At 39.7% G+C, this 24,243-nt stretch overlaps 1 protein-coding gene across 3 annotated transcripts in view; it reads left to right on the forward strand.

Annotated features, from left to right (window-relative positions):
- The window catches only part of RUNX2 (RUNX family transcription factor 2), a 226,327-nt gene that overhangs the window by 167,718 nt on the left and 34,366 nt on the right, over positions 1-24,243 (forward strand). For 2 of the 3 annotated variants that reach the window (XM_032141232.2, XM_032141228.2), the window contains exon 7: positions 19,672-19,833. In XM_032141232.2, the coding sequence (XP_031997123.2) occupies positions 19,672-19,833 (162 nt within the window). Of the gene's footprint in view, positions 1-19,671; positions 19,834-20,873; positions 21,078-22,022; positions 22,359-24,243 lie in introns of those variants that run through there. The other variant, XR_009211363.1, reaches the window with a different exon arrangement.

Consider the following 24,243-nt stretch of genomic DNA (forward strand, 5'->3'; position numbering starts at 1 on the left):
GTCAATGAGTGGCTCATCGGGCACACAGAATTCACTTCTGATTTACATTTAGCTCTGGTTCTCCATTAGACATTTCTCTTTATAAATTCTAGTCAGCTACTTACTTTACCTTTCTTCTGAGAAATTAACATCGGCATTACATTACAGACTAATCATTCACATTTGGTGCATTAAGACCCCCAACTCTTTTCTTTTAGCCTCACTTGTGCAAAAACAGATTTATTTAAAGACTAGTTTGAATGCTTTTAGGTCATGATGACAAGAGAGTGTATTAATTATTATAAATCTTTAATTTGCAGATAAAAGTATTGAGAGCTGAAAGGAAGTTTACATGTCATCTAATTGCTATCATTGGTAGAGGTGGACTAGAATAGAGGGAAAGTAAGTCAAAACAAAGTGTGTAATAAGCCCTCAACATGGATCTTTTTTATGGTTAGATTTTTGTTTATAGTAGTTAGGCTCGAATGTTCTTAATGGTCTCAAAACATAATTGTTTATAAACAGAATGACCTATCTCTTCTTCTCTCCTACCCATATTATATAAATGTATTCTTGGATTGTTACTTAGAGTAGGTAGGTCTCAGTTTCTGTGAGTATATATATTTTAGTCTGAATGTATGAGTTTGCATGAGTGTATATTTTAAAAAATAATATAGAATTATAAAAATCAAACATCTAAACAATAAAGATAACCAGATATCTGCATTAAGGAAGAACATTATTGCCTTTGAAGAATGGTCATGTATTAGACTATATAAAACTTTAATCATTGATATGTGGGATTGAAAGGTCAATGTGTTCACTAGACATATGTCCTTGATAAAAATACAAGAGTAAAATTCACACTAACTTGTGAATTTCAAGCTTGTAGCTATGGGTGCTACTGCATTTAAAGTAGTGGACTTAGAGACTACAAAAGGTGGGAGAGTGGAGGGGGTGAGGGTTGAAAAATGACCCACTGGGTACAATGATTGCTGTTTGGGTTATGGGTGCATTAAAAGCCCAGACTTCACCTCTATGCACTATATGCATATAAGAAATCCATACTTATACCCCCTAAATATATGTAAAAAAATAAAGCAGTATACTTTAGATTATTCATTAAGGCATAAAATAGCTTTCCTTTTGTCTTTATTGTAATCCTTAGACTGTGTGTGTGTGTGTGTGTGTGTGTGTGTGTGTGGTGTGTGTTTGTAGAAGCAAATGTATATATATACACACATATATATGTGTTTATATATGATTTGTAATGGATTTATGATGACTAATAAAATATGTATAAATATATGTTCTATGATTTGACAACCACTGGCTTTTTAAATGTTTGATTTCTGTATTCTGATCATTATTTGTTTGCTATTTATGCTGTTAATTACTAATGCTTTAGAAATGGCCTTTGGAGACTGCGTGTTGCCAGATTCACTTAAGAAGATGCTTCTCTCAAGGCTTTGTCCTTAAATCTAAAGATGAGATCATAAAATAGATCCAGAGGACATTTTAGAACCTAAAGATACCTTAGATATTGTGAAACCAATGGCTGGAAAAATTGTGAAGAGGATCTGTGTTTTAGCAGCATCCCCGCCTAGCAGATACGCGTGCAGAGTGAGGCTCAGAGGAGGTGTGGGGCTCGCCTGTGCCACAAATGCATCTGAGCAGATTAAGAGTGTGGCCACCTCCACAGGCCTGGCCCTCCTCCGGTTGTCAGCTTCTCTTCACCCTCTTCCCTGTTAGGGGGCTCAGGAAGTTAAGCTTCTTGTCTGCAGTTGCACAGCAAGTTACTGGCAGGGCAGGGAACACATTCACTGGATATATTTCTGAAAATGAAAATATAAAACAAGTTAATTTCTAGGTACTGATAGCTTCTTGGAATTTTTATGAGTATTAGTGCTCTTCGTTTTGGGATTATAGTAGTAATAGAATTGATATATAGACCAGTGTTCTTTTTTTTTCAACATCCACTAGGTATTGGACCCAACAACTTTTCTCAAACTTTCCAAATTTCCAGATGTCCACATACATACTTGTCACCCCAACCACTCTTGGCCATATGAGCTTTCTTTAAATGTTCCCATATTGTGAGTGAGAGAATGCCTGTATCCGTCCATAACCAAGGAGATGCAGTGTTCTACTGTGACCCGATTTTTAAAGGAAAGCCCAGGAACGTCTGGAGCAGCAGCAGTGTGAAAATGAATTGAATAGATTTAATTTTTTAATCTCTGGATTGACTTCTTTGTTTATTCAATAAGTATGATTTGGAGCCTACCACATGTAGCAAACTGGGTGTTAGGTAATATGGAGAGAGAAGAAAAGTGCTGTTCTTAGTTATAGTTGAAGAGGTAGTTATCCTCCCCAGCCCTGGCATACCACATCCTGTGCCCCAACTGTGATACCATTCCTGAGTACACGTGCTTCTCTCTGTACCCCTTTACTGAGCCAGCCCATCTACAGTAGTCTCTGTTTGCTGACACCCATCCTCCAAGGCCACTATGTTATCTTCTTCAGGAAAGAGTTCTGGAACTTTCATCCAAAGGCAGTGTATCAATCCTCTAAGCTTTAGTTAAGATTGCCTTCTTTTAAGGACACTGTGTATTCACCTTTTCTACCCTGCTAGATTGTATATTCTTTGAGGGATTTATTACAGGGATTTATTTTATTTTGTGACTAGCCCAGTGGCAGTGTCTCATTAAATGTGAATTATTGAAAGTTCAGGTGAGAAGCAATCGATGCAATAAGGGTTGAGAGGATATCATATCTGTCTTAGTAGCATTAACTCTTCTTTCTAATTTCCTGTCCCAGGATGTCATTGTTCCCCAGTGATGGGCAGCAGCTTAAATCACATTTCAATAAAACATTTACCTAGTTAAACTGTTTGGTTTTATTCAAGTTTAGGGTCAATGTAATTGCATGACTAAACTTAAATTCTTGCCTGTAATGGATTTTGTAACTTCTTTGCAATATGCCATATCTGCATTTTAGTTCACGTAATCCTTTGGACAAGACATTTGTAACAGGAAGGGCCCAGTTACCTCTCTGCGATTGGCTTGCTACTCTTGATATCTCAAGCTCTTACCCCAAAACTGTAGATAATGATCATGGTTATATAGTCCCCTCTAGTTCTCCCACTTGCCAACATAAAAGGCAGAAGAGGTCTTTAAATTCCCAGAAGAGCGAAGTGAAATTAGCAGTCATAAATTGAGGAAGTCATAAGCATTTAGTGTTTCACAGTTAGCCTTTTCCAGTGTATCTTGCAATTCCTAGGGTCAAAAGTTCTAGCCATGTGGTGGCTAGAACCTAACTAAAGTGATTTCCACCTAACTTCAGTCTGATTCTGTATTCCCTCCCTGGTGTCTTTGCAGTGCCTGTCTGATGGTGATATTTTGTGGAAGTCTTTAATGGCTGATGTTCAGCTGAAGGCTAGGGCCTCCCCACAGCTTCCTGGGGAAGTTGCTTCCTCTAGACTGCTTATCATTCAGACATCTGCTGCTTGCCTCTAGGTGCCAGGAAACACCTAGTCTGTCACAAATGTTCACTTCTTTTGATTCAGAAAGCGGTGATAGCAGTAGAGTAAGGATATGATGTTGGGAGATATCGCTTAAGATATCTTTAAACTCATTATCCTCTAGATGGGTCCGCTACACCTAAAAAATAATGCTGATTCAGGCCCTTGGGTTTGGTGGATTGGGACATTCATTTCACTTTTAGGGTAGAGGATGTGCTGCTATTCTGTTTTTCACTCATTCAAAAAATACTTAATGAGTGCTTATTATCTGCCGGGCATTGATGCAAGTGAGTGAGAGAGACACAGCTTCTGCTCACAAGGAGCTTATATTTTAGTGTCAGATATAGTTAATAAATAGGTAAATAAGCATACATATAAGACAATGTCTGATAATAATGAATGCTATGAGAAAATGAAATAGGATAATTGATAGGTAACAACTTGGAGAGGGAAGGAGCTAATTTTGATTGGAAAGTTGAGAAAAGGTCCTTTGAAAAGTTTTGAAGATCTGTGAGGAATGACATTTCAGGCAGTAGAAAACTCATGCAAAGCCCAGACTATGGGGAGTCTTGGGGGCCACAATAGTAGCTTGGGTTTAGTTCTGATTGCAGTGGGGTACCAGCGTAGTGGGGGATGTGAAGCAAGGGAATGACATTATGCCATTTACATGCATAATAAAACCTGTTTGGATGCTGTTTGAGGGGACCATAAGGGGCTAAAGAAAGAAGCAGAATTATGTTCAGGAAGCTGCTGCAGTAGCCCGAGAGAGTAAATGGTGGTAGCAATGGAGATGGAAGGACACTGAAAAATTCTGAATACTCTCTTTTTTTTTAATAGAGAGTTCACAACTCTCGCTGATGGTGAGGGGAAAACAGGACTTCAGAGTTTTGACCTGGGCAATTGGAGGATGGTGGTGCCATTTACTGATGTGGGGAAGACTTAGGGAGGATAAGGTGGAGTGGGGCTGGGGAGCTCAGAGAAGCAGTTGGGTGGAGAAAAGAAGATGCTAAGAAAGAAGAGACTCGACATTTTCACTCCTACAGTGGCTTGTAAAACTGCCTTTGCAGACACCTAAGGGGCTTCCCTTCTCATGATTCTTCCTAGGTTGCAGCATTCCATTTCGTGATTTCCTTTCTCCTTTAAAAGCAGCTCTTGGTTCTTTTGAGTCTTGGTTGTTTTTCTAAGCAGTCAGTGAAAGTTGATTTTCCCTGCATGTAAATGCTGGAAGGAAGTGCATGGGACATTTTTTTCCTTGGTTCAGACCCCTATTTGCCCTTCACTCAGGAGTAGATTCTGGACACTTCTGCATAGGCTGCTAGATATTCCATCATGTTATTTATTGTGACTTTTTCTCCTTTTGTAATGTACAAGCAATTCATTTGAAGTTTCACTCACTGTTTTTTTATTTTAAATTAATATGTTATTGTATTTCATGCTTTTTTCTCTGCCTAGACACTCTTCCTTGTCTTGTTTTTCCGAACACATTTTTATTGTTTCTTCAAAACTCAGATCAAATGCTGCCACCTCTGTCAAGCCTCTTCCAACCTATCCAAGCAGAGTTGAGCCAGGCTCCCTTGCCACCTTGTACAACCCTTGATTATATCTTGTTCCATGTGCTGATGATTGCTGTTCACATGTATGTCTCCTCCATCAGACTTTGGACTTTTCAAAGTCTAGGGCCATGTTTTGTTCATCTTTGTGTCCCTCATTGTCTCACACAGTGCCTGCTTACTATGTGACTTTTGGTTCGGTGATCAATGAATAAATGGGTCACTGACCTCTTCAGGAGGCGGGACCCACTATTATTCTAGCCTTAATATTTTTCTAGTGTCTGTTTGATTGAATTACTATTAGTTACCATTTATTAAATGCTTATCATATGTCAGGCATTGTTCTAATGAGTTTAACTCATATGTTTCTTGCCAACAGCTCTATGAGATAGATGGCATTATTATGGAAACTGATGGTAGAGAGGTAGAATAACTCACCCAAGGTCCCGCTTACTACTAGTAAGTGGTAAATACAGGAATTAAAGGTAGCTCTCCATAGCTCCATGGCCTTGTTTACTTACCACCAAGTACTCTTGGGAAGCTGAAATGTACTTTTATCATGGCTCAGCTTCCTCCCATTTCTGTACCTCACTTTCATTTATGCAGTTCTTTACCATTTGCAAACCAAAGGCCTAAAACAATTCTAAAAGTACGTATTTCACAGATGGAAGAAATTGATTCTTGGAGAAATGTCTTGCTGGAGGCCACTTCAGCTATTACAGTTGACTGTGAGTTCCAGATTCTTAGCAAGCAGTCACCTTCATCCCTATCAGGTTGGGCTTGTTGCCAACAGTGTAAGTGACATGTGTCCTGCAGGACTAATTTCTTTTTCTTCTGTCCATTATACATTATTTAGGATACTTAGAATATTTTCATAAAAGGGAGTTAGCATTAGGAATATCTGAATTATACTTCAAAATGCAATATAATCATTTAAATGATTAAATTCTAGTTATATAAGGCATATATTTAAGGTAAAAACTGCTTGCCAGACATCCTGTCTAATAATAATCTTAGCAGCAGTTACTGTGACTGAAGTGATTTCCACCTAAGTTCAGTCTGATTCTGTATTCCCTCAGCAAACAGAACTCCTTTAAAAATTAAGGGGACCTCAGCCAATTAGGCCAGTTGGAATTAGGCTGTGTATATGTTTGGCTGCCCTAGGATTCTAGTGCTTGTCCCAAAACATTTACTAGTGTAATCCTTTCAGAAATCAGAAAGCACAGCTGAGTTGCATGTGTCTTAAGTTACTGTTCTGTTCCAGTGCTGAGTGACCACATGATTCTTTAATGTGAAACAAGTTGGGAGATGAAGTGGGCCTGGGGTGATGGTGGCTGTGAGTGTGAGGGTGGACGGACCCTTAAGAGGCTCATGTACTGTTGGTGGGCAGGAAGAATGACAGTAGGGTACCATCAGTGTGGGTATGGAGGAGAGTGGGAGTCAAGTGAATTCTCAGGCTTCACAGCCACTGTGGTCCTGCTCACTTGTAGGCAACTTGTGTCAAGGAACCGAAGTCACTGCATTGAAAGACAGATTGTTGGAAGTGGTTCTTTTTTACTTTGGTAGTGCAGTGTTGTAATTTCTGAAGTTCCTGGGAAGTTTTGCCCTGTCTTCTTCCTTTGAGATCTTTCAGGTGGGGCAGCTGGGCAAATTTGCTGCTGCCTCGCACATGTGTGAGCAGGGAATCTCTGTACAGGAGGTTGCTAGTCACAATCCGTATTTTTAGAAAGGGCTCAAATCCTGTGTGAAAACACTGTTTCACATTGATTCTGCTCTGTAGCCACCTTATGAGGAAGAGTAGACTTTAGGTGCAGTCTGTGCTGGCTTTAAAGAATGAAGTTGCCTAGGACTCTGTGAAGGGCTGGTGGTCAACCTGTTATGTTGTTGCTTAGCCTGTTAGCAGTATCCACAGATGAGCTTCTTAAAGGTGCTCTGTTTGGATTTCTGTCTGTTGGCATTCCCTTATTAAGTGAAGATGGTCTGACTTTATTACGCTTTCAGAAAAGTAGAGAGGGTGATGTTCCCAGAAAAATTAATTGTTTGTTTCAAAAAGTTGTCTTTGTAATTTTCTCCTATCTGGGAAAATAAGATGCATAGTTAACATTTAGTTGTGATAAGAAGGGTTCATCTCCTATATAATGCCTCGTTTTATCCTTCTTCCCCAAAACAGTTCCATTTCTAGCCTGTATTTAAGTCTCCATGCAGAGGAAGTCTTTATTTTGTTCTCCTATTCTTTTCTAACACATTGTCTTTCTCTTTTAGTTTTATATTTAGTTTTAGTTTTACATACATATGTGTATGTACACCCACATGTATGCATACCTGTCCCCTTTACTAGTTGCTTAGGTTCCTTTTTTGCCCTGTTTTACCTTTTGTGTTGGACTGTGGGCAAAAGGATCAGAATAGGAGATTAGTATTGAAGGAAATATTAACTTATGGGGTAACCCAGCAGAGGGGCAAGTTAGGCCTGCACTTTGTGCAAAGATGCCCCGGTGGTGTATTTTCACACTAAATAATGGATATGCACTCAGGGCTTCACACAGAGAGTTGGTACATTGACTATGCAGTATTAATAGCAACAATAATATATTATAGATATGATCAGTCTAAAAAGTGTTTTCATTTTAATATATGCAAAAGTATTCTAGGAATAGAACTGTATGGCACTACTCCCAGTTAGAGGCATCAGATTCTCTTTAGGGCTTTGTTTATTGTAATAAAGACTTGCTTTTTAATGGTTTAAAACAATTGGTTTTAACAGACTTTAAAAGACAAGATTTAACGGAAGAATCAGATTATGAACCTTACAGAGAATATGAAAACTGAGGTGCTAGGAGATTTCTGAAATCCTCAGAGCTGAAATTGGAAATCTGTGTCTTAAGGTGAAACCTGACAGACAGTTTTAGGTGGGGAGTGGGTGAGGGTGTAGGGGGAAAGATTTAGAATGAAAAATATTTGGAGCTATTGCCAGGGTGAATGGTGGGAATGGAAAATGACTTTGGATGAGCATCTTTGAGGACCCAGCTGAGGGTAGAGATCATAGAAAGAGCCAGTTGGCATGATTATGTGATTCTCTCCACCAGTGGTTGCAGTTTGTGACTAGGAGTGGGCTAGGCTGTCGTGGACCATCTGTCTGCTAGGACTGGGTAGGACTCAGTACAAGACAGGGGAACAAGGAAGATGTTGAGCCAGTTTCCCACGGGGGGGAATGTCCTGCAGGTTGGTAGATGGAAGAACTTCCAAAGAGGACTGGGAAAATGAGCAGCAGCCAGGTGGAAGGGTTAAGAGGGAAATTTAACGGGGAAATCCGAGTGTTCGTTCAAGTGGGAAGGGGAAGGGGTGTCATCTGGAGAGGTTGAAGGTAGATGGGCGCTCTTAGCCATTCTTCAGCTATTCCTCGTATGACCGATAGAGGTCCCACACCTTGCCCTGTCTTCTCCAGTGCTCTAGCCTGACACTGCCTCTTGAGAACACAATCCTCTAGCTATGCCTGACCAGGTCAGTAGGGGTCTACTAATATTCTGTTAATGTATCCCAAGTTTGTGTTAACGTTTTGTTATCCCATCACATTGTGGCTGTCAGTCCATGAAAAACTCTGCTCTTGGAGCAGGCTCCCCCATCCTGTCTTGTAGTTGACAAAAGGCAGCACTGTACTTTTGCTCTTATTTCGTTTCATCATGTTGCTTTCACCTCCTCTTTCCATCCTGTAGGGTTATTTTATAGTTCTGATTCTTCTTCTGTTGTGTTGGGTTATTCCTCACAACTTCGTCTCATTTTGAAGCTTGGAAAGGTCCCTTCTAATCCTTCAAGACTTTGGTGAAGATGCTGGACAGAAATAAGACTGTTGTGCCCTGGATTATGCCACCATATAACTCTGTCTAAACTGACCATGATCTATATATTAATGACCACTTTCTGGCAGGCTTTTTGACTAGCTATAAATCACTTAGGGATAAGGCATATATCTTGCTGAGGTCCAGATATGCAATAGACAGATGAGCTGCCTTCTAATCTATTGCTTTAGTAATTCTAGGAGACAGTTTTTTAGTGAACCCATTCTGTTTTCTGATAGTCACTGTGGGATGAAGTGTGAAAAGTTCTTTGCACACTGGCTATTGAAAGTGTTTTTAGTGGGCTGCAAGCAAGTCAACACCAACAGTGGCTCCAAAACAACTTAGTTTCAGCAACTTAGATTTTACCAATAGCAATGCTGTTTTCAGAATAAGATAAATGGAATAAGGGAATGTAAAACCTAGTGTATTTTGTGTCGTAAACTTTAAAGGCATTATCTTCAAGTAATTTAACAGCTGTCATGTGGAGTAGTAATCCCAGAGAGCAAAACTAAGATTAGTAGTGATTGGAGTTATAGGGAGGCATATTTTACTTAACTAAGGAAAAACTTTTTAGACCCTGCTCCATCAAGAAGCAGCCCCTTGAGTACTAGTTACCTACATTTTTGCCATGTTGTGCGATATCATTTATCTTGGAGCAGAGACTTGAATTCATCTAAAGCAGCACACTGCCTTCCCTTATCTCCTCACTTCTCTTGGGCCTTAATTTCCTCTTAGGCATGTTTGTTCTGCTCTTTCTATGTAAGATCATCCTTTTTGATAGGGAAGATTAAATCAAAATCGGGTTCGGTAATTTTCCTAACTTTCATTAATAAAAATTATGCCCATTGTTCTTGAACTTTGGCACATAATCACATTATCTGGGGAGCTTGTTAAACATACAGATGCCCAGGCTCTACCCCTGAATTAGAAGGTGTGAGGTGGAGCCGGCCCAAATCACTCCCAGCTGTAGGCCCAAGGCAGGCCTATTACTCAAGGCTCACCTTACCCATCCAGAACTCATCCTGATCCAGCCTAAGGTCATCTCAGGAGCCTCGCCCCCATGATCAGATGATGTGTGGAGGCAGCTAAGAGCCCGAAGCCTGAGTGCAGCCCCTGGACTCCACGCCTGTGTCCATTCCAGCTGTTGTTTTCTCTCCACACCCTTTCCTGCACGCCTGGTCCTAGACTTGACTTCTGCCCTGTTTCTGTTAGGATGCTGCCAGAGGGAGATTTTAAAAATGCATGTCTGATTATGTCACTCTATACCTAAACATCTTCTAAGGTGACCTATTGCATTTAGGATAAAGATTAAAATGTCTAGCATGGCCCAGCAGCGTCAGCACAGCCTGGCTCCTCCCTGCCTGCTCTCCATTCTCATCTCACACTATTTTGAACCTTTTTCACAGTGCTGCAAACACAGGCCTTCTATCAAGTCCATAAAAAAATGATATTGCCTTCTTCCCAGGAACTGGACACAGGCCTAAAGCCTTCTTAACCTCCCTTACTCATCTTCTAGACTTATGCTTGTCATTCAGGTCTTGGCTTAATCTTTACTACCTTAGAGAAGCTTTCCCTGATGCTCAGTGTGGTTGGAGTTCCCCCGGTGTACATTTTTATGGTACCATGAACATCTCTTTTTCAGCATTTACCATAGTTATATGATTATTTGATTAATGCCTGTCTCTCCTACCCAACTGTAAAACTCCATGGGACCAGGGATTAGGTCATAAAACTCCATAGCACCAGGGATTAAGTCTATTTTTATTCAACATTAATATTCCGAGTGCCTGCACAATACCAGAGTAGATACCTGATACATATTTTTTGAATGAATGAATGAGACAATTACTAGAACGATGGATATAATCATCCATGTGACATCAGGTATCACCATGCCTGGGGACCTTCTCTAATACCCCAGCTGCCCATATCTGATTCCCTGGATGTTGACATCAGCCTGATTTGAACCTGAATTTACCACACCCAGTTCAATACTATGGTTCGAACTAAGGGCCACTCTCCCTTGCCAGCATCACATCTCAGTGGCATTTCACGTTCTTGTCCCACCCTTTTGTATCTCATTTCTTTCCCTCTTCTAGCTTTACCATTGAGATTCAGGATATGCCAAGGCTGAGAGGCCAGGACAGGTGTGACATGTGGTATAGCCTCTTTCTTCTTCTATTAGATTTTTTTAAAACAAGAAATGCCTGTCCTTTTCTGTAAGACAGTTACGATCCCTATCTAGCAAAAGTTGGTGATACATAAGAGTGCTTCTCATCACCTTGTCTTAACAATGCAACTTCCTTCTGGTTTTTCTTTTAACATTTTATTACAGGATATGATATCTTAGGCTATACCTATCATTTTTCATTCTCTTCTCTGCTTATTGTCTCCTAAGTTTACTAATTCTCTCTTCTCCCATTGTTTGTGTTGTAATATAACCTATGGTCATGCCTGGTGTACCCTACATAGCCTCCAGTTTTAACCAGTTTGCTTTTTTTTCTCAGATTTCATTTTTAGACTCTGTCACTCAGGTCTGTCTCCTGCTGGATGATTCTGGTAGCCACCAGATCAGTTGGAGAAGGCCTTTGGTGGGGACAACAAGGGGGGTCTGCACCTTGCTCTTGGGGCTTCTTAGCAGACATGAGCCAGATGCTCTGTGATGGGAGGTGCTGCATTGTCAGCTACCTTTCACAGCCACCCCAAGTCAGCTCTGCATGGCTTCAGTCATTTCTGATGCAGTTACAGTCTCCAGAAAGGACTGAGGGTTGGGAGCTCACTCTTCTGAGTGGTTAGCATCATAGCATTTTGTATCTGGAAAACATCTTAGAGATAACCCACCCATTCCCATGTTACAGGTGAAAACAGTGAGACTCAAAGGCCATAAATTATTGGTCCACGGCTGCACAGTTAGTGCCAGAGCCTCCAGTCTAGGGCTCTTCCTATGCTTGGAGGAGGCTGTTTGTTTGTAAACGGTTTCCTATTAGTCAAGAGAACCAGAAATGAGTGAAGAAAGCTCATTCTAAAACTCCAGTCTTGCTGACAGGGTTATTAGAAGAGACATAGAATTTAACATTTTGTATTTAGATTGTTTTGAAATGGGAATCTCTGTATGTATGAATGTGTATATGTATAAGTGTATGTCGGTATTATGAATGACAGGAATATGACAGAAATAGTTTAAGATAGGAAATGGCAAATCTGCCCCTCTGTGTTAGGATGATTGACCCTGGTGGCAATTAAGAGGCATAGTTCTAAGCCAGTAGACTCTGTACATCATTTTTGACACCCCAGTTTTCTCAAGAAATATTTGAGGTTTACACAGCCTGATTTGAGTACTGATTAGGGGGAAAATGGGTGGAGAATAAGGGGTGGGATTGTGAGGATCTTTGATTATACCTTGCTGCCCCAGTATGGCAGGTACTCCCTGCAGACAGCTTTGGCAGAATCACTGGCTGTCATGGTGTCCTGTTACACAGAAGCCTGCTGGCCGCAGGAACAGGAAATAGCCTTTTGTGCGGGTTCAGGCTTTGCTCCCATTGACTTGTTTCCTCCCGTCTGCATGAAGTTCAGCACCCTGTCCCTGGTGTGCCTTGTTGTGAGCAATTCCTAGGAAAGCAGATCCTCCTTCACACCCACACATGTTTAACCAAAGTGTTTACAAAAGGAGCCTTGCTAATAGCAGCTGCCTTGTTTCCAGCATACCTTTGGGCTTTCAGAAAGCTCTCTGCCTGCTCTGCTGCCCCCACTCAAACTTACTCATTCAGAAGAGAATTGGACATGTTTTCCCAGAGTCAGTTCATTTTCCCGGGGTGTCTTTTTTTTTTTCTTGTCTGCCTTCCTCCCTTCTCAATATGACTCCAAGTGTTTAGGGTTCAATTATGCAGATGCGAAATTTGGCTTTTTAGTCATTTGAAAATATGGAGACTCCTAGAGCCCATGACTCTTTATATATCAGTGTAGGAAGTACACAGCCACCCCCTTTTTGTTCCCCATACCAGTGATTGTACTTCAGAAGCTGTGGTCCTGCTCAAAGAAGACTGTTTGCTTTCCTCATCTCCACAGGTTTACATAAAGGGTTGTCTCCATTTTTGCCTGATGAAAGACAACTTGAGACAGATGAACCACCCCTCTCCCAATTAGCATTTTTGAGCACCCCCTGGGTACAGTTTTGCCTTCTGTACTTTTATGTTTTGTGGTTTATAGAATGGAAAGCAGATGCAACCACTCTCTAAGAAGTCTAAGCTGAAGGAACACCACCCTAGAAGGAGAACTTATAAAATCGATTCTGACATTGGTGCTCCACGGTTCCTTTCCATCTTTAGAGCGTTTTTAAAAACACAATTCCATGCTTGTGACAGACTTTGCCTCAGTTGAAACACATGCTGAAGGGATTCCTTATGTCAGATGACTGGTTCCTTTTTATGGCTTTCAGTGGCTTCTACCTTAGACAGAAAAAGAGAAATTAACCTGAACTCTTAATAGCTAGATTTGGTCTACGCTCATGGAGGAAACCATGATTGCTTCTGAAAATGTGTTGTTGCAGATCTGAGGGGTCCAATAAATAGCCTTCCCTTTATTCCTGGTGGTGGTTCTTAGTGTGCTTTCTCGGCACCGGGGACCCCTTTCTCCTTGGGTTCATCCTCAGGGTCCGCAGGAGCAGCCTTTGTCCTCTGCTTCGTTCTCTTCTCTCGCATGTAGTCATTTTGATTAATCACATCCTGTCTGTGAGTACAGCAGACCCATCAGATAGGAAAGACCTGATTTTCTCTCTCAAGGTTATGTTACAGGTCAGATTTGATTACCACTTCCCTCTAAGACCCCCTATTTTAGGTGGCAGGGGAGAAGTTGGTGGAGAAGTAAGAGTGGAGTCATTTTTAGTGATAAGTAATGCCTCAGATTTCCCAAGCACTCAAGAGTGTGTGCATAAAAACCCAACACCAGAGGGTTGCTCATATATTATATCCATATAAAAACGTATGTCAATTTGTTGAATTTCTCTAATATAGTAATTAATATATAATATATATATTATTTATAAATATTATATATAAATATATATAATATATATATTATTTATAAATATTATATATAAATATATATAATATATAGTATAATATTGATACTGTTTCTGAAGATTGCCATATAAAAAGAATGAATTATAGTTTTTAAAAAACATAAAAATATTTAAAGTTCAAAAACAGTTTTGTTGTTGTTGTTGTTGAGACAAAGTCTCGCTCTGTCGCCCAGGCTGGAGTACAGTGGCGTGACTCAGTGCCTCCCAGGCTCAAATGATCCTGCCACCTCAGCCTCTAGAGTAGCTGGGACCACAGGCATGTGTCACCGCACCCGGATAATTTTTGTATTTTTTTGTAGAGGTGGGGTTTCACCATCTCTACAAAAGCCTGTTACCCAGGCTGGTCTCCAACTCCTGGGCTCAAGTGATCCACCCACCTTGGCCTTCCAAAGTACTGGGATTCCAGGCCTGAGCCACCGTGCCTGGCAACAGTTTTCATTTTTTTTTTTTTTTTTTGGAAACTTTCTGTGAGATAGCATTGATTTAGCCCCTGAAAACTTGTAGGTAGTTTATGGCCTTGAGGTGACACTCTGGCTGACCTATAACTGCAGTCAGCCAGGGTGTCACCTCAAGGCCATGATTAAAAGTCGAGGATATTTGTGTTTATGCTGGAGTGTTAGGACATGGTTCTTCCCTCCATGTTTCTGCAGATTTGAAAAGACACACCATCCAGTATAACTCTGGGTGAGGCAGAGTGGCGGATGGATTATCCTTGCTCTGTAGGACCTGAGGCTGAGATAAAGACAGTTTCTTGTTTGTCATTAATTAGTAGGTTTGTCTCAGAGCTAGGCCTTGTATCTTTCCTATTAGTAACTTTAGGATTGACTGATGATGCCTGAAAAACATCTATCACCTGTTCTGACTCATCCAATTTGAGAGTAAATCTCAGAAGTCTCAGGTTTCTTCAAGGAAGTTGAGTTCAGAAATTGTTTATGAGATCAGGTTAAGGTGACTTTCCTCTACTATAAGCACTAATAATTGTCCATAAAAAGCAAATATGTTGTAATCATGTATTTATGACAGGATTATATTTTCTTGGTGATTGCACATTTAGGAAGTGAAGATATTTTACAGCCATTTTTTTCCCCACTAAAAGATTGAAAAGGTTAAAGTATACAGTATTTGAAAATACACTTACAAAATTAGGATTTCTCTGGGAAGAAACCAAAACTTAAGAAAGAACATGATTAAGGTTAAGCCATTGTAAAAGGATATCAACATGACTAACACGGACATATATGCTCCAAATTGTGAACTACACACTACAGGAAGCACTCCTAAAAATTGTACTCTGCCAGAAAAAGAGATCAAGGGCTAGAAACAAATATAAAATGAAGGTTCAGTAAGGTAGAGTCTTTAACTGTGGGAAACATTTATTAGGTTCTTTCCATATGCTAAACTCTATATTAGATTATCTCATTTAATCATCAGACAACTTTATGAAGGAGGTATTCTTATTTACCCCCATTTTATAGATGAGGAAACTTTAATCTTAGATACATAATTTGTCCAATCACACAGTCTGGAAATGGTGGAGCTTGGATTGGTAATCACTATTCACAAGGTATTAGAGAAGGCGTGGGGGTGTTTGGAGACCATTGCTTTTGTTTAAAAGGTTCCTATCCTCTTTAAAATTTTTTTTTATACTAGATCTAGTGAACCCCATAACCCCATATGGCAGTTCTTATATTTCCTTTTTTTTTTTTTGAGATGCAGTTTTGCTCTTGTTGCCCGAGCTGGAGTGCAATGGCGTGATCTCGGCTCACCGCAACCTCCGCCTCTCGGGTTCAAGCAATTCTCCTGCCTCAGCCTCCTGAGTAGCTGGGATTACAGGCATGCGCCACTATGCCCAGCTAATTTTTTATTTTTAGTAGAGACAGGCTTTCTCCATGTTGGTAAGGCTGGTCTTGAGCTCCTAACCTCAGGTGATCTGCCTGCCTTGGCCTTCCAAAGTGGTGGGATTACAGGTGTGAGCCACTGCGCCCGGCCTATTTTATTTTTCTTTAGTAACTCTTTCTTTAAGTCATTATCATAGACTCTTAGGACAGTGACCTTGAAAGAGACTGGCTTGACTCTAGCCTATCCTCCGAGAGACAAAAAGACAAAGATAGATCTTCTGACTTGTTTAGGGATAGTGAGAAGTTATTTTTCCTAATCTTGGATATTTGGAAAGGCCTCCATTAAAAGCAAAACTATCCTTTAATAGACCTTTCTAGTATATATTCTGGCAGGATGTAAAACCTAAAACCTCACGGTATAAACCTCTTTGGTAGCTTAAGGAGAAATTAGAGAATTACTAATTATGACTTAATTTTAATATTTTATTATTCACTCAAGCCACCCTGAAAGGTTCATTCAGTAGTTGTTTATTGAGTACTGTGTGCAAGGCATTGTACTTAGTTATGCTGAATCTGATCTTGGAAGTCTTTGAGAATAACAACATGAGACAAACCCAGCTACCCTAGATAGCATAGAGTCATATTTTAGTATTTATTTTTAATAATGATGATTTTCCATTTACCATATATTATTTAATCTTCAGTCTGAGGATTCAACTCTTTGAGATAGTATTATCATCTCCATTTTGCAGATGAGGAAATTAAAGCTCAGTAACATTGAGAAACACAGCCTAGGTCACAAGGCTCAGGCAGGGCCTTCACCAAGTGAGCTCCTAAAGAGAGTCAAAATAGTTTTCCTGTAGTACTTTATGGTTATCAAAATGCTTTTACTTGCATTATCTCATCTCATTTTCCAAAAATGAGAGTAGTTATTATTGTATTCATTATATAGCTAGCCCTTGTATTTATTATATACTTAATATGTGCTAAGAGTGCCAGGTACCATATTAGATATGGCCTAGTTCATGTAATCCTCACAAAAACCCTAATAAGTATCATTATTCCCATTTTATAGATGAGCCACCAAGGCCTAAAAGTTTAAGTGATTTGCTTAGCACAGCAGGGAGGTGTAACTGAAGCCTAGGCTTGTCTGCACAGCCAGGATGCATGACCACTTTGCTATATTCACTTTTCTGTATTATGCTGCCTCATTTACCAGATGAGGAAACTGAGATTCAGAGTTAGCTAACCCAGATGAGGTCTTACAGCTTATCAATAATGGAGCTGGCACGCCAACTCAGATCCTGTCACTAGAAAGCACACTTGTTTCCCACTGTACTGAGCCGCCTTTCTGCACAAGGAGAACTGTAAGACTGTGTCTTACATCCAGGTTGAGTACCCTCATTCCTTTTCGTCATTTTTTACATTTCTTTGTATTTGTTCTCGTTTTTAGGCGGGGGGCCCTAGATGGATGACTTGTTACAGGAGAGGAATGGTATAGGTTAAACTGCTTGCTCAGGAAGTCATCTGGGGAAGTTAGATGAGAACTCAAATCCAAATTTGAGTCCTGTGTACCCAACTTATTTAGCTATGTGGTTCTCAACCTCTTTGTCTTTTGAAAATGTTGCTTGAGAGAAGGACCTGCCCTTGCGAGACTGCTTTCCTGTGCTGTAAGGAATGAATCTTTTTCCATCTGAAGATCATTTACTGTTTCTCTGAATACTGAATTACATTAATGGTGTAAGGCAAGGAAGTATGTCAATATCAGATATATAACAAGGACCAGTCACTCAGATTTGAAATGTTGCCAATCTCTACAATCTCAGCCTTGAGAATTTTAAGGCACAGAAGCCCATTACTTTAATGATCAATTATCCTTTAGATTTCTGAAGGAAAAGTTTGTTAACCATTTATAGTACTACTTTTTTATTCAAATTGCAAACTCAGGTAAATGTTCCTTAAAATTGAATTGGATGATATTTTTCTGTATATGTCAATGTCAGTAAACATCAGATAAATATCCAGATGTGTTTAATTATTTTGACTCAAGGAAGTATGTCCTATTTAAACAATCTTTAAATAAATTGTTTCTGAATTGAACAAATAAACAAGAAATAGCTGAACTAAACTGCTTTGACTGTATAGAAAAACTGAGAAGTTTTAACATAGGAATCATCTAAAAATCCACATCTTATTATACTCATTTTTACTTTTAGAAATAAACCTGAATTAACTGTTCAAGTATATTAATAGTTTTTATTTTCAAAGAATAGTAGGTGATGTGTGGGGATAATTTGAAACCTATTCCAAGTGTATTAACTCCAGTTCATATATGTTTGAAACATGGAACTATCCCTATGTCACCCAGAGTTTTTTTTTAAATATATATATGTAAAATAATTAATGCCTATTAAGTGTCTTTTGTGCTATTTTTCTCTTAATCGTTTTCTCATGTAATTTTCATATCCTTGTGATTCAGGTATTATTGCTGCCCTTCCTTCCTCACCTTTTACAGATGAGGAAACTGAGGCTCAGAGTGACTGAGTAATTAAGCCAAGGTTACACAGAAAGTAGAAGTCTCAGAACTTGGACCTAATTCTGAACATTCCAAAGTCCATGCATATTCTAAGATACCAAGCTATCTTGTGAACAGCCTGGTCTATTAGAATTTTAAAAATTAATGTAATTTAAAAATTAGCATAAAAACATGTTAAAAGAAATTTGGTTATGATTTTGTTTGATTAGCCCTCAAGTAAGAGCAAAAGAGTTTGAAATACATACCTTTTTGCTTTGGAAACATACAGCACATTTACCTTTTTTTCTGCATGTAAGCAGAAGGTCTTTTAATAAATCTATGTGGCCTTGAGTTTGTACCTCCAAGAAACTCCTAGAGATACATCAAAAAATATTGTTAATGTTCAGCAATTAACCCTAAACAGCTGACTGCCCATTAGTTTTATTATTACAGTGACAGTAGGTAACACTAGGCCAAATTCCAGACATGTGACATCTTCTAAACAGATTCCAATAGGATTAAAAACATTTCCCCGTTCTCCTGTTTTGGGCCATTTTCTTACTGTCAGAAACTATGGTGCTTAACATTGAAACTGGCTGGTGATGAAACTTTTCAACTCTTAATGGTAGTTGACTTTGAAATAAAATTTTTATCTTTTTCTTCCGGGTTATTTTCTTTTTTAGCTTTAGCATGAGAGTAACGTAACTGACTCCCCTCCTTCCTGTTCATCTTACGTGCTGCCCCTCCATTCTCATTCCTGCCCTTATTCCCTTCACCCCATGCTAGAAAGGGCCATTCCATTGACCTGCCTGAAAAGAAAGTGCCCTGAGATGAAATCATGGAATCATGCACTTTAAAACCAAAAAGCATGTCTGAAAGATAGTAAGTAGCTGGATATGCAGCAGTGAAAGGCACAGTCTACATAGTCCTTAACCAAGTTAATTGTTCAGAAAATATTCTAACTTAAAAAAAAGTTATCCATGTTCACTGGAGGAATTTTAGAGATAGAGAAAATAAATATAATTCCACTTTGCAAAGATAACCAAAGCAGATTGTTTTCTAAATGACTATTAGACTTTTCAAATAGAAATATTTAGAAGAGAGAGACAAATAGTCCTTATGCATCATCCATTTTGTTGCTTTCATTGAGACTCAAAGTCTAGAACGCTTTGTGCTATTCAAGGCCCGAAAGGATGGGGTTATAAGAGATAAATAGCCATTCCTTATATATTATATATATATGAGCCATTTCTTTTTCTCTCTCTGTTTTTCTGCTTTTTCCTTTCTAAGTTTTGGGTTGCATGTTTCTAAGGCTGCAATGGTTGCTATACTAAAGATTTTTCTTTTTCTTTTTCCCAGACCCCAGGCAGGCACAGTCTTCCCCGCCGTGGTCCTATGACCAGTCTTACCCCTCCTACCTGAGCCAGATGACGTCCCCGTCCATCCACTCTACCACCCCACTGTCTTCCACACGGGGCACTGGGCTTCCTGCCATCACCGATGTGCCTAGGCGCATTTCAGGTAAAGACCGTGCTTTAACTAAAAATCCATCCCTGCACAGGGGTCGGGGGGAGTGGGATGGGCTGAGGCTGTCTCATCCATGCTCGCAGTGACTCTCTATTAGAGGCATGTGGGCAAGGGAATGACAACTGGCAAATTAAATCTTCTGAATTATGGGGTTATCAAACACTGGAACATTTTAAGTCAAGAGACTGAAAATCCGCTAGAGATGGCATACTTTTAAGATGGTATTTAATGCCACCCAGTTAGTGTCCTGCTGAATTGTATCCCATTTGGTGGGCACTGTCTCATAACTAGGGCCTTTTCCTGAGGGTATTATGCCAGGCCTTCCTCTGCTTGTGTTCCTTTCTTTTCCTAACATCTGCCTATAAACCAGATTGATGGCACAGCCCTCCATTCCTAAAGGCTTATAAGTCCCAGGAGTCCAAGCTAGTCAGTTCCAAGAGAGAGCACCTGAAAACTTAGGATCTTTGTCAGAAACACTCATTTGAAGTGCTGTGAGGCCTAGAAAAGTCTAAAAGGCAATGTGTGGCCTCTGAGTGGCTAACTCAAGAAGGAGGCAGCCTTTCTGTGAAACATAATGCATGCTGCTGTCACTTGCAGCCTGGCAGCCCAGTGCTCACAATTCCTCTGTTCCAAAGGCACCACAGAAATGTGTGGCCCATGGGGGGAGTGTGTGTGACAAATGACCTGGCTGCCCCTCTATTCTGGAGAATTCATCACAGAGAGCCAGAAAGTGTTCACAAAAACTCCAAACTGACAAGTAGAGAAAAGTTAAAGGCCCTTAGCTGACTATATGAGTCCTGTGAATAAGAAAAGAAACTTCTCGGTCCACCCTGACATATGAACTGCAAACATTGTCCCCACTCAATGACGTACGTCCACAGAGGCACACACCCCATTGGATCCCACGTTTGCCAGATACTCTTCTCAGCGTTCGGGCCCCTGCACCTGTTTGACTCCTGGCCAGGTTAATGCCTTTCTTTCTTTCTCTTTGTGTTTCTGTCTCCGTTTCTCTCCCTCTCTCATTTTCTGCAAAGCTCGAAGCCGTTACTCACTCCGCTGAGTTGCATCACTGACAAGCTGAAGCTCCACCAGCAGGCTTGCGGGTTTTGATTAGTTCAGACTCCTTTATTTCTTTCAACTTGGGAGGAGGGAAGGCTTTGTTTCTCAAGCAAATAGCAGGAAAGGGCTCTCTGGTCCTAGTGCCTCACATTTTCTGCAGCAGATGGACTCCCATGGGGGTGAGTAGGGAAAGAAGAGGGGTGGAGGGAGAATTGCAAGGTTTTTTGGAAAACCATGTTACCACTTTTCATTATGACTCCTGTTATCATTTTTACGAATCACATAGTATGTATTGGGGAATTGTATAGAGTATAGAATTTTAGTTATCATTTCCCTTGCCTGGGATCACCGTCGCCTTTAGGCAAACATTAATTAAAGATACGGGAAAGGATGAGTAAGGCACAGTGGGGATAACGAAGGCTGATGCGGGATTAAAAGCTAATGATGATGGTGTTGAGTTAGTTCTGGTTATTCCTTCTGCATTTCATACTGAGAGTCTGTTTTGTTTTACATAGGGCCAAAAGGACACTTTGGCAGAATAGACTTATGCAAACTTGCTTCTGTTTGGGGTCCCCTGGGGCTTCCATCTGCCCAACCCACTGTGGCTGAAGCAGATTTTGCTGTTTTTTCTCTAGCAGTACCTACAGGAAAAAAACCGCAGGGAGTGATGGTAGCATTAGAGACACTTATCTACAGCAGTTTCCTACTGAGGTATATTCCTGTGAGTTCACCAGGAAAGCCATTGAAAATAACATTGGAAAAACGCTGCATAAACGAGTAGTCATCATTGTTTATCATGTACATGTGTAATGGAAAACAGCCAGATTATTTCAAGTTACTTTACTGAGGGTTACTTAAAACATTTCCACAAAACAGTACCTTTCCCATTTCACAGAGAAGGAGGCAGGAGCAAAAACTGGTGAATTTTCCAGCCATATATCTATCTTAGGCCAAAGGTAGGAGTGAGCCTCTGGTTTAAACTGGTTTATACTGAGTTTAGTCCAGTTTTTTCCTCCAACCCTTAACATTTCTGGAGTTGTTACTGGTAAAGTAACATGGTGCCAGGGTGGGAGGTTCTGTATAAACAGTAAAGAGAACAGAAAATCCCTCTTGTCAGCATGTAGGTAGGGAAACAGGAAGAAACAACTAGACGTGGACTGTCAGGGAACTGGAAGAGCCGTGACTCACCTGACCTTGCCCTGGGCTGCGGGGCTGTGCCTGCACACCCAAGCACTGCCTGGTGGACTCAGGGACCATGTCATCGGAGTGTGCACCATTTCTAGTTCCCTGGGGACTAGTTCTGGGAGCCTTCTTGGGGGAGCCTGTCTCATAGGTTCCCAGGTACCAAGTTAGACAATTTATATCTTATGATTCCTCTCGACATCTAAAGCCAATGTCTAAGTCCATGACCTAGAGGGTCCTACATGTGAGACTTAAGCATGAGGGGTTTGTTAATTTGGGTTTTTTTTTTTTGTTTGTGTGCTTTAGTAAATAAAGTCCTTTGGATTGAGTCCATTCCTGTGCCTTTAGTCTTCGTAATGCTCTGTGCCAAATAATGCTGTTTCCACATAACATGGACAGCTAAAAATATTAACCTCTATCCCTGTTTACAGGCAGTCCTGTGGTCTCTTTTTGAGATGCTTTCCAGAACAGTTTATGTTTTTGTGTGCATCAATCAATTTTCATCTCCATATCTAAAGGGATACACAAAATATTCTCATATGATTTTGGGTGAGAAAGAATGAAATTCTTCACTTCACATTAGGATTGGATGTTCGGACCCAGGTTTTTATGCCAGCTCATACAGATATCAGGCAACTTCTTACTTCTCTGAAACTTAGTTTTATTGTTTGTAAAATAGGCATACAATACTCATCTTCAGGATTGGTGTGAGGATTAAGTGAGATACTTTATATAAAGTGTTTAGAACTGGTCTGGCACATGATATGTGCCAAATAGATTGTAGCTGATATTATGAAGCTAAAATTGTTTTGTAAAAATTGTATATCCATATGTAATTGGCAGGTAGGTCTTGTTAAGTGAGTCAAATTAGATTAGATAAAAATCTAAACTTTTAAAGGGGACTTTTCCTTCACAAAATAGATCACCACAGGGCATATTTAAAACAAAGCCCTTTGATTATCTAAATAAGTTAATACCCACATGACATTCACAAAGCACTTAATGCAGTACCTAGCACGTAGAACTCCTCAAATGTTTCCCATATTATTATTATTCTGTAGATTTAAAATAAATATTTACAGAGCAGAAAGCAATTGGGAACCATTCACAAAAAAGTCAATAAGGCTTTAAGAGAAAATAACAGTTCAATTATGTCAGACAATAGAAAGTGCTGAGTTACACTTAAATTAACTAGGCATGCTAATGCTGTGTTCCAAGGGATCATAGGAATAAAAACAACCAGAAAGATCCACCAGAAAGAACTGTTCCTAAAGAAATTCCATTTTCTCCTAAAAGACCATTCCAAAGAAAGACCATGATTTAATCTACCTAAAGACCTTCGGAGAATCCAATATTTCACCTTTCTTTATTAGTATCCTTTCTTCTGAGTAATTTTCAAGCATGGCTACAATTCTAGAAGTTAATAAATGACAATAATCACAGTGATATTATATTAGATAGTCCTGTAGTTTTCCTCAAACCATTTTTGGAAGCAAGGTATAAACAAAATAAGATAAAATGATAAAGGTATGTTACCTACAATCCTTAGTTTACTGCAGAGAAAGATATAATACTAGATGTCTTCAAGTTCAGAGGTACAATACAATGATTCAAGAAATATTTCCTTAACATTGGGTAGCCTTAAATATTGTAATGGAACAACAAGAGCACATATAAGTTTGTAATTGAGAAGTTATTGCCGTGTAATTGACTAACAGGTGTACGTTATGGTAATGAGTTTGAATCATATTCAGTTGAATTATAAAAGTCAGCACTAGTCTCAGAAACCAGTCTAGTGATGTTACAGTGCAGAAGACACCTTCTTTCCTACCATACTTACTTTGATAAGTATGGCCTCATCATATGTCTGTATTTAAGTAGCACTCCTATCCCCAGGTGATTTTATACATTATCTTACTTCATCCTACATGTTTCTAAAAGATTATTCACTACACAGAGGTGGCCAAAGTTATTTCTCATTGATTCTAGTCAAGGGCAAGGTGTGACAAGGCAAGGACCAGCAAGCCTTATATGACCCGAACCACTGCATGTCTTCATAATTGCAATCGTATCATCCATGGCAGTTTTGATCTTCAAAGCACTTGTGAGGCTTGACACAAAGATTATAATTACATTTCTGGAAGTCATTACAAAATACTATGT

Source organism: Hylobates moloch, unplaced genomic scaffold (genome assembly GCF_009828535.3).
Source record: "Hylobates moloch isolate HMO894 unplaced genomic scaffold, HMol_V3 SCAFFOLD_20, whole genome shotgun sequence".
Lineage (NCBI taxonomy): Eukaryota > Metazoa > Chordata > Mammalia > Primates > Hylobatidae > Hylobates > Hylobates moloch.